Source organism: Vanellus vanellus, assembly GCF_965231255.1.
Source record: "Vanellus vanellus genome assembly, chromosome: 1".
NCBI lineage: Eukaryota > Metazoa > Chordata > Aves > Charadriiformes > Charadriidae > Vanellus > Vanellus vanellus.
This window is the reverse complement of record NC_138905.1, coordinates 220,679,392-220,692,288: the sequence shown is the minus strand read 5'-3', so window position 1 is coordinate 220,692,288 and position 12,897 is coordinate 220,679,392. Positions and strand designations below refer to the sequence as shown.

The window sequence follows — 12,897 nt, the reverse complement described above, 5'->3', positions numbered from 1 at the left end:
ATCTATGCCTTTGCTCAGGGAACATATGCTTGGGAGAGCTGTACTACATAAACAGATTGCCTTCTCGGTGGGAGATTTGTAGGAGCTGGTTGTCTTTCTGGCCAGGCAGATTGAGAACTAGCCTGGAAAAATGCCACCAGCATCCACAGATCAGGAATTTTGAACTCTTTTGGTGAAAAGCAGTTCAGTGAGGACATCTGCAGAGATGACAATGTCATTGGTGAGAAGAACATCATAGAATCATAGAACGGTTTGGGTTGGAAGGGACCTTGAAGATCGTTGAGTTCCAACCCCCCTGCCCTGGGCAGGGACACCTCCCACCAGCCCAGGTTGCTCCAAGCCCCATCCAACCTGGCCTTGAACACCTCCAGGGATGGGGCAGCCACAGCTTCTCGGGGCAACTTGCGCCAGGGGCTCACCACCCTCAACAGTGGAAAAATTTCTTCCTAATATCTAATCTAAATCTCCCTTCTTCCAGTTTGAAGCCGTTCCCCCTCATCCTATGACTAAATGCCCTTGTAAAAAGTCCCTCCCCATCTTTTCTGGAGCCCCTTTAGGGACTGGAAGGGGCTCTAAGGTCTCCCCGGAGCCTTCTCTTCCCCAGGCTGTATGACCCCAGTTCTAACTCAACTCATCAGAGCCCTGAAGCCGTATCATGGCATTATGAAGATGTACAAGCCTCAACACTTTATCAGCTGTAGCCGAACATTTACTCATTCTGACAGCAGCGTTGCAAAAATTACACTACCGTATTTGAGATTTTTTTTCTCCTGAATTTATACTTTCTGATAATTATTTTTCAGGGACTTGCTGTAAGTGAGAAATTTGGAGAGCGTGCAGTACGCACAGATCCTGCTTAAATATTTTACAGGGTCTTTCTTTGACAAACCTGCCTGGTTTGGTACAAGCCATGAGAAAGGGAGTCTTTAGAAGACTGGGGTATATGTATTCACGAAAATAGTAAAGGATATTTTTTCATTAGTGGACGTTTAACAGAGGAAGGTATTTTGTGGGGTGAAGGCGCAGGGACAAACACAGAGGTGTTTTGAAGCTAATGATGAAATACGGCGTTAAGGATTCCTGGATGGGTATAGTCAACTGAAGCTCTCGATATCTTTTAGAGATCCCTAAACAGTGTAAAGGCTAGATATCCTTATATATGGAAACAAATGGGTAAGTCATTCTGAAAACATCCTACAAATAATAATAGTTGTGACTTTAAGTGTTGCTGAGATGAAGAATAATTGCTGTAGGACTTCAGGCGGTAGTCTGTCTCTCAGATCTTTTTGGTAAAGGCATCAGGGATTAGTCTGGGCTAGGGGAATATTAATGTTGCATGTTTTGTAAATTTTCTTTTTGTTTTTTTTATTATTATTATTTAGTTCTTTTGGAAGGTGGATCACACTGAAAATCCAACTCAGTTCCTTAAACCCGTGGATTGAACGTGGTATCATTTTGTAGAGTCATTCAGGTTAGGGGCTTTGGGGGTGTCTCTCGTTCAGCCTCTGCTTAAATCTTACTGAATCTTTAGACTATGAAGATAGTCCTTCCATAGTCTGTTTCACAGAATCACACGGAATCACAGAATCCCAGACTGGTGAGGGTTGGAAGGGACCTCTGGAGCTCCCCCAGTCCCACCCCCTGCCAGAGCAGGGGCACCTCCAGCAGTGGCACAGGACGGCATCCAGGTGGGTTTGGAATGGCTCCGGAGTGGGAGACTCCCCCACCTCTCTGGGCAGCCTGTGCCAGTGCTCTGCCGCCCTCACAGGAGAGAAATTCCTCCTCAGGTTTACATGGAACTTCCTATGGTCAAGTTTGTGCCCGTTCCCTCTTGTCCTGTCACGGGGCACCACTGGAAAAAGACTGTTCCCATCCCCCCGCCACCCTCCCTTGAAGGATTTATAAGCACTGATATGGTCCACCCTCAGTCTTCTCTTCTCCAGACTAAAAAGCCCCAAGTCCCTCAGCCTTTCCTCATATGAAAGATGTTCTAATCCCCTCATCATCTTCGTAGCCCTTTGCTGGACCCTCTCCAGCAGTTCCCTGTCCTTGTTGACCCGGGGAGCCCAGAACTGGACACAGTGCTCCAGATGTGGCCTCACCGGGGCAGAGCAGAGGGGTAGGATGACCTCCCTCCACCTGCTGGCCACGCTCTTCTTGATGCCCCCCAGGGTACCATTGGCCTTCTTGGCCACCAGGGCACACTGCTGCCTCATGGCCATCCTGTTGTCCACCAGGACTCCCCAGTCCCTTTCCACAGAGCTGCTCTCCAGCAGGTCAGCCCCCAACCTGTACTGGTGTGTGGGGTTATTCCTCCCCAGGTGCAGTACCCTACACTTGCTCTTGTTGAACTTCATTGGGTTTTTGACTATGAAATGGCAACATCTTTCAGTATATTAAGAACCAGTATTCTGTACCAGGACTGCAGAGGAGTGTTTTAATAAAGGTTTGCATACATGCATTTCATATGCGTTCCATTTTCTACTTAGAGAATTTGGGTAATTTCCATTCAGTCCCATTACCTGTAGCCTGGGAACAACTTCTTAAACCCTACAAAATGCTTCGCTGCTGCTCTCATCTGCTCTCCATCTCCTTCCCCACCGGCTGCTTTCTCTGTTTAGGAATCTCTGATGTTTTTACGTGCTTGAGCTTGGGGAAAAATCCGCCTGCCAGTGGGGCTGGAGCAACGCAGGTGGGCTCTTCATCATTAATACCTTCACTTCTGTTTTCTTAACCTTGGCATTCACTCTTGAGACACGTTATCTGTGTCAGTGTTTCATATCCTGTTTGGTTCACCCGAACGGTCTCGTTTGATTTAACTCCATGCAGAATATTTAGCATATAAATTAACTAATTCTGCTGTAAGATCGGTAGAAACTCCCCACCCATCCTCCCACTTGAACAAAACCCACACTCAGTGTTGTGTTGAAAAATGTCATTTATTAGCTAGTTCCCTACCCGGTGCAGAAAAAGCGTTGGGTTTGGGGCTTTTTTTGGGGTCCTGATCAGGTGGATTCACCAGGGCTGATGGTTCCCGGTTGCTGCAGGACTTCCTGCGGTCCCTCTCTTGCAAGCAGTGGCTGAGCTTTGCCTGGAGCCAGGTAGCAAGCGATTGTTTTTTGGCTGCAGGGAAGACGAAACGCAGGCTAGAGCAGAAGGGATATCTTCCTTGTGACTGGATGGGTGGATGAGGGGAGGGCAGTGGATGTTGTCTACCTTGACTTTGGCAAGGCTTTCGACACCGTCTCCCACATCATCCTCACAGGCAAGCTTAGGGAGTGTGGGTGAGATGAATGGACAGTGGGGTGGATTGAACAGTGGCTGACAGATAGAGCTCAGAGGGTTGTGGGTAGTGGCACAGAGTCTGGTTGGAGGTCAGTAACGAGTGGTGTCCCTCAGGAGCCAGTACTGGGTCCACTCCTGTTCAATATATTCATCAATGCCATGTATAAAGGGATAGAGTGTACCATCAGCAAGTTTGCTAATGACACAAAACCGGGAGGGGTGGCTGACACGCCGGAAGGCTGTGCCACCATTCAGCGTCACCTGGACAGGCTGGAGAGTTGGGCAGAGAGAAACCTTATGAAATTCAACGAGGGCAAGTGTAGGGTACTGCACCTGGGGAGGAATAACCCCACGCACCAGTACAGGTTGGGGGCTGACCTGCTGGAGAGCAGCTCTGTGGAAAGGGACCGGGGAGTCCTGGTGGACAACAGGATGGCCATGAGGCAGCAATGTGCCCTGGTGGCCAAGAAGGCCAATGGCATCCTGGGGGGCATCAAGAAGAGTGTGGCCAGCAGGTGGAGGGAGGTCATCCTCCCCCTCTGCTCTGCTCTGCCCTGGGGAGGCCACATCTGGAGTATTGTGTCCGGTTCTGGGCTCCTTGAACTGGTTCAAGGACAGGGAACTGCTGGAGAGGGTCCAGCAAAGGGCTGCAAAGATGATGAGGGAACCGGAGCATCTCTCTTATGAGGAAAGGCTGAGGGACTTGGGGCTTTTCAGTCTGGAGAAGAGAAGACTGAGGAGGGATTTTATCAACGCTGATAAATCCTTCAAGGGAGGGTGCCGGGGGGATGGGAACGGTGTTTTTCCAGTGCTGCCCAGTGACAGGACAAGAGGGAACGGGCACAAACTTGAACATAGGAAGTACCATGTAAACTTGAGGAGGAACTTCTTTGCTTTGAGGGTGGCAGAACACTGGCACAGCTGCCCAGAGAGGTGGGGGAGTCTCCCACTCCGGAGCCATTCCAAACCCACCTGGACGCTGTCCTGTGCCACTGCTGTAGGTGCCCCTGCTCTGGCGGGGGGTGGGACTGGGAGAGCTCTAGAGGTCCCTTCCAACCCTGACCAGTCTGGGATTCTGTGATCTTCCTTACCTGGTTTTTATAAATCTCCGGCATCCTGCAGTCTTGATTTACAGCACTGCGGGTGAGCCCTGCACAGTCGGAATTACTGAGACGCCCCTTCCGAGGCTGAGCTCACCTTGGTCCCTCAGGGATGAAATTTTTAGGTGAGTCCTTCTGCATAGGATTTTTTTTTTTTTTTTTTTTTAATCGGGGTGGTTTTGGCATAGCTGTCTTTCCACCCCAAGCGTCAACAAGGCGGTGAAAGTTGAACTCGGTGGATTATTTGCTCGTACATCACTACTTTAATAGCACCCGACTGCAATTTCAAACCGATTTGCAGGAGAAGGCGTACGTTGGGTTTTGAAAAATTTGTGGCGTTCCAATCCCTGTTTTTACTGTACTCATAGTTAATTCCACCTATCACTCTGCAAATAGTGCTGGTGGCCCAAAGTTTAAATGATACCTTATTTTTCATTAAGAGAATTATTTCATTCTTATGCCTTTTTTTTCAATAAAAAGGCCTAGAATTTAAACAAAAAATATTTCTAAATGAGGAAAAAAAGAAAGATATTATCTTTCTGGAATGTTTAGCCAAAATCTTTCCATGTCGCTTTCTTCTTAGCTAAAACAATTTGCCAAATGAGACTGTCCGACCCGCTTAAGGATTTTATTCCTGCCACTAGAAAAGTATTGCAGTGGAATAAAATATTTCTCACAAAAGATCATTTAGGTCTACTTGTAATCCTGATTTAATCTGACTTTAACGTCTGAACATGCTCGTAAGTATAACCTTTGTCTAAAATAACTAATTTTGAATTCTTTAAGAAAAAAATATGGGCTTGGCGGGGGGGGGGAGAGATGTTCAGGCAGCTTTAGTACAAGTTGGGAAGCAGAGGGAAGGCAGAGCACTCTCCCGTGGGCAGGAGTCGCGGTCGTCTTCTGTGCCCTGAAAAATGGTGGAAAATAAAGCAACTCTGCTTTCAAGAGACTCCATTCAAAACTGGTCTAACAGTCATAAACCAAAAAAATTTAAAGGGCCGCATTAGATCAGCTTTGCTGGATTTCTGTGTTTGCTTTTTACCCTGACGCTTGTAGAAATGGTTTTAAAAGCCTTGTAACCGAGGTGTTTGTGGCATGTCAATGAACGTTTGGTTTCTTTTCTCTCTGGGAACCGAGAACAGCTATATGTAATGTATTCTTGCTGGGTTTAATTTCCACGACTTCCAAAGCAATTGTTTATCTTCATCTTGTGCAAGCTGTAGGTCTAAAGCCTTCTCTTAATTAAGACTGGAACGGTAAATAAACAAAACTATGCCTTCTTCCATGTAGAGCAATGATAGGTATGTGAGAAATAGATAACAATATTTATATTTTTTAAAACTTTGGAGTTTTTTCCTTTCATCTTCTTCTAACCTACCATCAGCTAAGGCAAAAGAACAGCTCAGAGAAGCAGGAACCACCCAGAACACTGTTTGTAAACTTTGTGGGTGGCTGACGGTTTTTAAATCAGGGTAGAGATATCCCAGTCTTTAGCTATTAACTAGTAATGGGTAAATAGTAACTGTAAATAGCAATTTCGCTATTAAATAGGAAAATATTTGTCCTACAGTGAGACTTAATAACAATGAAATTTGGGCAGCACCCAGATCTCGGAGCGAGTGCTGGATTCCAGCATTCCTGTGCTTTCGAAACTCAGCTGCCTTCCTGGAGGTACTCAGTATTGCCGGGAATAGAAGTGGTTACTCCGCTGAAAATATTTTCAAGTCTGTGAGCTTCCGTTGGTGGAGGTCACTCAGTCGGGATGTACGGCATGTGTGTTCGCTAGAGTCCCTTTTGTTGAGGGGGGAAAAATCAATGATTAAAGCCTTGTTTAGTTTTTAATTTGAAATATAAGATTTTTTTGAGGGAACAAGGCTTTGAGAGCTAGCGCATCGTTTCTTAAGGATTTCGCAGTCTTGTGTGGTTTCGCAGCGTGATGCCAATCCGCGATTTGTCGCAAAGCACACCGCGTCTCTTCCTTTTTCGACGCATCCCTTCCTGGCTACCTCCCCACGTCAGAAACGGCGAGAGAAGACCGGGCAGGCTGAAGTCGCGTCCTTTGTGCGAGGTGGAGCCCTCTGCGATGGAGTCAAACCTCACCGTCCAAAGAGCCCACCTTGTGCCCGGGTACAGGAATAAAAGCAACACGTAGAGTAAAGCTTCGTGCATGACTTGATGCTGGTGGAAACACCAGTATTTCCTCCGGGTGATGCCTTGTTTCCCTCTTACTTAACATTTTATTCCGGCGTAATGAAAGCATCAAACCTCAGCTAATTTAGACATAGTGATGTTTTAATGTATTTCTAAATGTAGCTGCTCCTGTGTGAGCAGCAGAATAAAGTTATACTACTGTCTAGCTTTTTTTTTTTTTTTTTTTTTTTTTTGTGTAGAGGTAGGAAGCTGTTAGCTCTGGTCTACCAGTATAATTATTTTGGTAAAAATATATACGTATGCCTGTAAAGAACATCATACATCTTTCAAGTGCAGGCCTGACCTAATACTGTAAGTACTTTAATGGCTCGTCTGCGATGGAATGAAACTCAAAACCATTTGTGGTTTGGAACAAACATTTGTTGACTATTAAGACTACTACGTGTAAATAGAGTGGGGTAACTGGCTTGGATTTGCCGGGTACCTTCAATTAAAACCTCTTGTCTGACCCTTAGCAAGTCCAGTCAAGGATCTTGGAGCGGCGTGTTTATTTTAGCTAACAAGTCTGTACAAACAACACGGTTTACAGCGGACTCAGTACTAATATGAACTACAAATGTTTGTAGCAGGCCGAGACTAACGTTTGTTGCTCTTGCGTAACTCAAAACTAATTAGAAATTGCATAACGAGGGAAAACAGCAAAACAACTAGGCTGAGCATTTCCTAGGTAACTTTTCTTGAAGGCATACGGAAAGTCCTAGGAATATAATGTCAGAATATAAAGGAAAATTAGGGAATAGCTACTTTACTCCACAAGTATATATATAAAGTGGAGGCACTTCAGCTCAGTACTGTGATAAAATGAGGAATTTTAAAAAAGCTAAAGCAAATGACTTTTGGAGAAACTGGCTGCTCATGGCGAGAATGAGCATACTCTTTGCTGGGTAAAAAACTGGTTGGTGGCTGTGCCCAGAGAGTGGTGGTAAATGGAGTTGAATCCAGTTGGCAGCCGGTCACGAGTGGTGTTCCCCAGGGCTGAGCACTGGGGCCGCTTCTCTTTCATATCTTTATCAACGACCTGGAGGAGGGGATCGAGTGCACCCTCAGTAAGTTCACAGATGACACCAAGTTGGGTGGGAGTGTGGATCTGCTTGAAGGTACAGTGGCTTTACGGAGGGATCTGGACAGGCTGGATCGATGGGCTGAGGCCAATGGTGTGAGGGTCACCAAGGCCAAGTGCCAGGTCCTGCACTTGGGTCACACCAACCCCATGGATGCTACAGGCTTGGGGAGGAGTGGCTGGAAAGCTGCCCGGTGGAGAAGGCCCTGGGGGTGTTGGTGGACAGCCGGATGAATGTGAGCCGGCAGTGTGCCCAGGTGGCCAAGAAGGCCAACAGCATCCTGGCCTGTATCAGGAACAGTGTGGCCAGCAGGACTGGGGCAGTGACCGTCCCCCAGTACTTGGCACTGGTGAGGCTCCACCTCGAGTGCTGTGTTCAGTGTTGGGCCCCTCACTCCAGGAAAGACATTGAGGCACTGGAGCATGTCCAGAGAAGGGCAACGGAGCTGGTGAGGGGTCTGGAGCACACGTCTGATGAGGAGCAGCTGAGGGCCCTGGTGGTGTTCAGCCTGGAGCAAAGGAGGCTGAGGGGAGACCTTCTCGCTCTCTACAGCTCCCTGAAAGGAGGGTGTAGCGAGGGGGGTTGGTCTCTTCTCCCGAGGAACAGGCGATAGGAAAATAGGAAACGGCCTCAAGTTGTGCCAGGGGAGGTTTAGGTTGGATATTAGGAAAAAATTCTTCACCAAAAGGGTTATCAAATGTTGGAAGAGGCTGCCCAGGGCAGTGGTGGCATCACCATCCCTGGAGATATTTAAAAGACATGTAGACCTGGTGCTGAGGGACATGGTTTAGTGGTGGTTTTGGCAGTGTGAGGTTGATGGTTGGACTTGATGGTGTTCAAGGTCCCTTCCAACCTCGACAATTCTGTGATTAAGTCAGTCTATCACAACTTCAACAAACAGCCAAGCAATGGAGGATGTGTCCACCGAAGCTGCTAACCCCCCCGTGCCCTGCCACAGCACTGGGTGCTGTAGAGCTGCTCATCTCCCCTTCTTTCGGAGCAGATGTGGTTAGAAAGTGCTTTTGTCTAAAATCTTGAATACTTCTTAACAGGAGAGAGGTGTGTTCGTGTCCAGAAATGTCATTCCTGCATTCAGCTTTTTTGGTGCAACCCTTCTGTGTTAACTTCTTTGGTTTGAAATTGAGTCCTTTGTTTAGCTTGATACAGCGAGAAATCCGCTTCCCAGTTTCATAAGTGCTCCTAAAGCAAATCCTAATCAAAACATTAATGATTAGTTAAAATTATGATTGTTTCCATGTTCTTACAGTTTTAAAATATACAAACTAATGTAAGTAGAGGCAAAAGGAAAAGAGCTAAGTGAGAGGCGTTGCCTTTCTAAGACTGATAAAGGGATAAAATGCCCATTCCAGTAACCGCTGGAACTCAGAAAACACTTCTGATTCAGGTTCAGATTGAACATTAGGAAGAAATTTTTCCCTGTGAGGGTGGTGAGGCACTGGCACAGGTTGCCCAGAGAGGTTGTTGAGGCCCCATCCCTGGAGGTGTTCAAGGCCAGGTTGGACATGGCCTTGGGCAACCTGGGCTGGTGGGAGGTGTCCCTGCCTATGGCAGGGGGGGTTGGAACTCGATGATCTTCAAGGTCCTTTCCATCCTAAACCATTCTGTGATTCTATGATTTCAGACCTTCTCACAGGTATTGCTTTTGTAAATATTTACACATTTCGGGTTGGGGTTTGGGCAACTTCCAAGGTTTTCGGAAGATGCTTTATGCCACAATCTAATTGAAAGGATCTGCCCCTCAAACGTAACTGCTGGTGCGTGGGTCCATCTTTGGCCTTTTTATTCTTTTTAAATCAGTATTTTCTGAATCTTGACTGAAGTAATGCGATACATATATATTTTACTTTTTTCCTTATTTTCTCAGCTATTTTCTCCTGCTCCGACAGGGGGATTGGACTAGATGATCTTTTGAGGTCCCTTCCAATCCCTAGCATACTGTGATACTGTGATATGAACGGTATTTACAGTACATGTTAATCATTCACCTGAAGACCACTTGCACGGAGAAGTGGAAACCACTTGGCTGAGTGGCTTTGGCTTTTCCCGTGGGAAATACTTCCCAAGCTTGTCTGATCCCTCGGTCTCCATACCTAATTACGTGGGAGAGCCTGTGCATGCAGCTGTATCTGTATGAAGATATTATGTGTCCGTATTTCACATAATAAATTTTAATCTAATAGTTTACCTACTTTCTAAAAAAATCACATTTTTTCTAAATGAAATCAAAAATAGTATCTCTAAAAAGTCATTTGAAACAGGTTTAAAGTCACCTTCGCAAATAGTTTGAAAATGAAAATGGATCCAGGTTTGGGGGTTCAGCTGAATGAAAGTTATAGTCGTTTATTTTCTGATTTACCATCTTCATAGAAAGATAATAGTGAAGTGCAGCAGTATGTCAAAAAACATAAAAAATACCAGTATCATTTTGGCACACAATATTTTGTATATAGTAAGGATATTTGTAAGAGAGAGAAAAATCTATGTAGCACCAATTGGCATTTTAATTCACCGTATGTTAGTTCTTACGTAGTCTACTGTGCTTCAACCACTACAGAAAAGGCAATTTCCCTCTAATTTTTGCTTAGACCCATCTTTTTTTTTGCTGGTTTTCCTTGGTTTCCCAGTGCTGCTGCTAACTTGGTGTGTCGATCCAGGCCATGACGCTGAAATAAGGCGCTTCTGATCCCCGTGGAAGGGTGAGAAAGGAGACGAGACTTTGCTCGTGGCACAGTAACTTGCTACGAAAGGAAATGTGGGAAAAACTCCAGGGCGGTTCAGTGGGTTTCTGGTGTTGGCTCCATCAGTGACTCACTGGAGGATCTTTGGTAAATTATGTGATTTTTGTTCCTCTGATGAGCCAGTGCAACAGGATGGTGATGATAGGGCTGGACTGGACTTAAATATCCTCAATTTTATTCCTAGGTTTAACCTCCAATGATGCAATCTTTGAAATTCTGCTTTTCTTGAAATTCTGAATTTCGTTTCTCTTGAAATTTGGAATTTCTTCATGCTACTCTTTCCATTCCTTCTGTTCAGATTGTTAAATAATTTGGATCAGGGTGGTGGTTTGCCATGAATTTGTGAAAGCCTTGGCTCCGTCAGCCGGAAAGCGTGCCAGGACGCTGAAGTGAACCCAGCTGCCAGAAAACCCTAAATTTTCATTCTGTTCTAAAGACAAAAGTCGTGAAACTGTTTGTTGAAGTGTGTTATTTGTTTAATTTTGGAATTATTACGATATTCCGTTTCCGTAACAAAAAGCTTCCTGTGATCTCTGGCAAGTGCTGATGGAAAATAACCCCAGTTGGGGGTTAGTGGGTTTGTGTGTGTGTGTGTTTATCGCATGGCATTTATTTGCGTATCGCGTCCAGTTTAGCCATCAGCCGAAAGGGCATCCGGGGTCTGCAGCCCAGCAGTATTCCTAATTTTAAAGATACTGTGAAGCGCTGGGGTTTGTCTGGGTTTTTGCACTTTGAAAATAATCTCGACTAACCGACCACTGGAATAGATGAGTATACGAATAGAAAGTTCGCATAAATAGGTGTTATTTTAAAAACACCAAGGTGTGGAAGTGGCTGTGCCTGTAGTTTTACATCTCTAGAAAACCATTCCCTGTCTCTTGGCTCACAGCGCCTTCCCGCAGGCAAGGAAATGAAGAACTGGACTCATTTCCTCGTGGAGCAGCTTTCGGAGCCACCTATTTGCGTAATTTCTGTAATTTGCAGATCGGGAAATAACGCGTTTGAACGGTGGCAAGGAGCGAAATGTAATCTTGAAAGAATTCTTGACTTGCGCGTGTTTATTTCCTCAGATAATTAAGCTGAAAGCAGAAGCCCGTCTTGATCTGCTGAAGCAGATCGGTGTGTCCGTGGATACGTGGCTGAAAAGCGCCATGAACCAAGTGATGGAAGAACTGGAAAACGAACGCTGGGCCAGTCTGCCTCCTGTGACCAACAATGGCTCTTCACACCTGGTACGGTTTCTGACATGTAAAACTCATTTCATCTCCACGGGGCTCTTTCCTAGTAGCAACTCCTAACTTAATATCCAATAGAAAACCAAATTGATAATATTTGGTGGAAGAATCTTGTAGCTTTGTAGCTTTATGTGGCTGAATTTCATGGAAGAAACCAAAGAAAAAAGAAAAAAAAAAAAAGGGGGAGGGATTTTGGTATTCTGTTGCTGAGTTTACTTTCGATTGATTTTTCTGACCTTGGATAAGTGCCATAACGTTTATTTGCCATCTCGTGAAAAGAAAAACGTCTGCGTGTTTCTTTGAAGTTTCATTAATAGTTTACGATGTTATCTGAGATACTTGCATGAAAGGTGTTAGTTTTTTTCTTAGTATTTAGAAAAATGCCGCCTCTACGTCATCTCTTCAAGAGTCGTTTGTGTGTGCGGATCACAGTGAAAGTCATCGAGAAAGAAAACCCGTTTTCCAAATTGATTTGGATAGTTGAGATGAAAATTTCATTCGTTAAAAGTCAGCGAAAAGCTTTGGAAAACTGTCTCTCCGACTGTGAGCAGGGTTAGGTGTTTCCCTCAAAGAATTTGTCATAGCTGTAGATGTTACCACTACTCACCTGCAAGTTACTGCCCTGTTATTCGAGATACAGTCAATATTTGACATTTTCTATACGAATAACTAGTTTCAGGTAAAGCACTAAAGAACTTAAATTAGAAGAGAGCGCAAACCTGATCACTGCTGCGTTTCATCCAGACAGTCGGGAACTTCTTAAACAGTTCAATTCGACTGCGGGAGCGTGGCTCGCTGTGTCCGAAGTCCCGCTGACTCTTTTGAAAATAGCAGCCGGTGGACCCAAAATTGAACTAAGAAGCGACTTGGTTCGATGCAAGATGGGTAATGATTTTGTACTCAGGAGTACTAATTGTCTTTATAATGCCTATAGCTGCTTTGCAAAATAGGCCGAGACATCTCCCATCTGTTTTGCGTGGAAGAAAGAACATTTTTATGTAATTCAAGAGAGAAGGAAAAGAAAACTCGCCTTTCTCTGCCCTCACCTCCCCTGAAGAATGATGTTTCAAAAAAAAATAGCGATAGCTGAACCGAGCCGCTGCCCGAGCGAAGAGAACAGGAACTGCTTAAAAGAGCTCGTATTCTCTTTTTTTTTAATTCCCCTCCATGGCGTGCGACGCTGAGCTGTCACCGTTGGCAGTAAAACTGCCCAATCTGTGGTTCCTCACCAGTAACCGACTCAAAT

General features: G+C 45.3%; 1 protein-coding gene across 1 annotated transcript in view; it reads left to right on the top strand.

The window, feature by feature from the left end:
- FCHSD2 (FCH and double SH3 domains 2) overlaps positions 1-12,897 on the top strand; it is a gene marked incomplete at both ends in the record, with an annotated part of 178,717 nt that overhangs the window by 153,897 nt on the left and 11,923 nt on the right. The window contains one exon of the mRNA XM_082497631.1: positions 11,487-11,648. Coding sequence (XP_082353757.1) covers positions 11,487-11,648 — 162 coding nt within the window. The remainder of the gene's footprint in view (positions 1-11,486; positions 11,649-12,897) is intronic.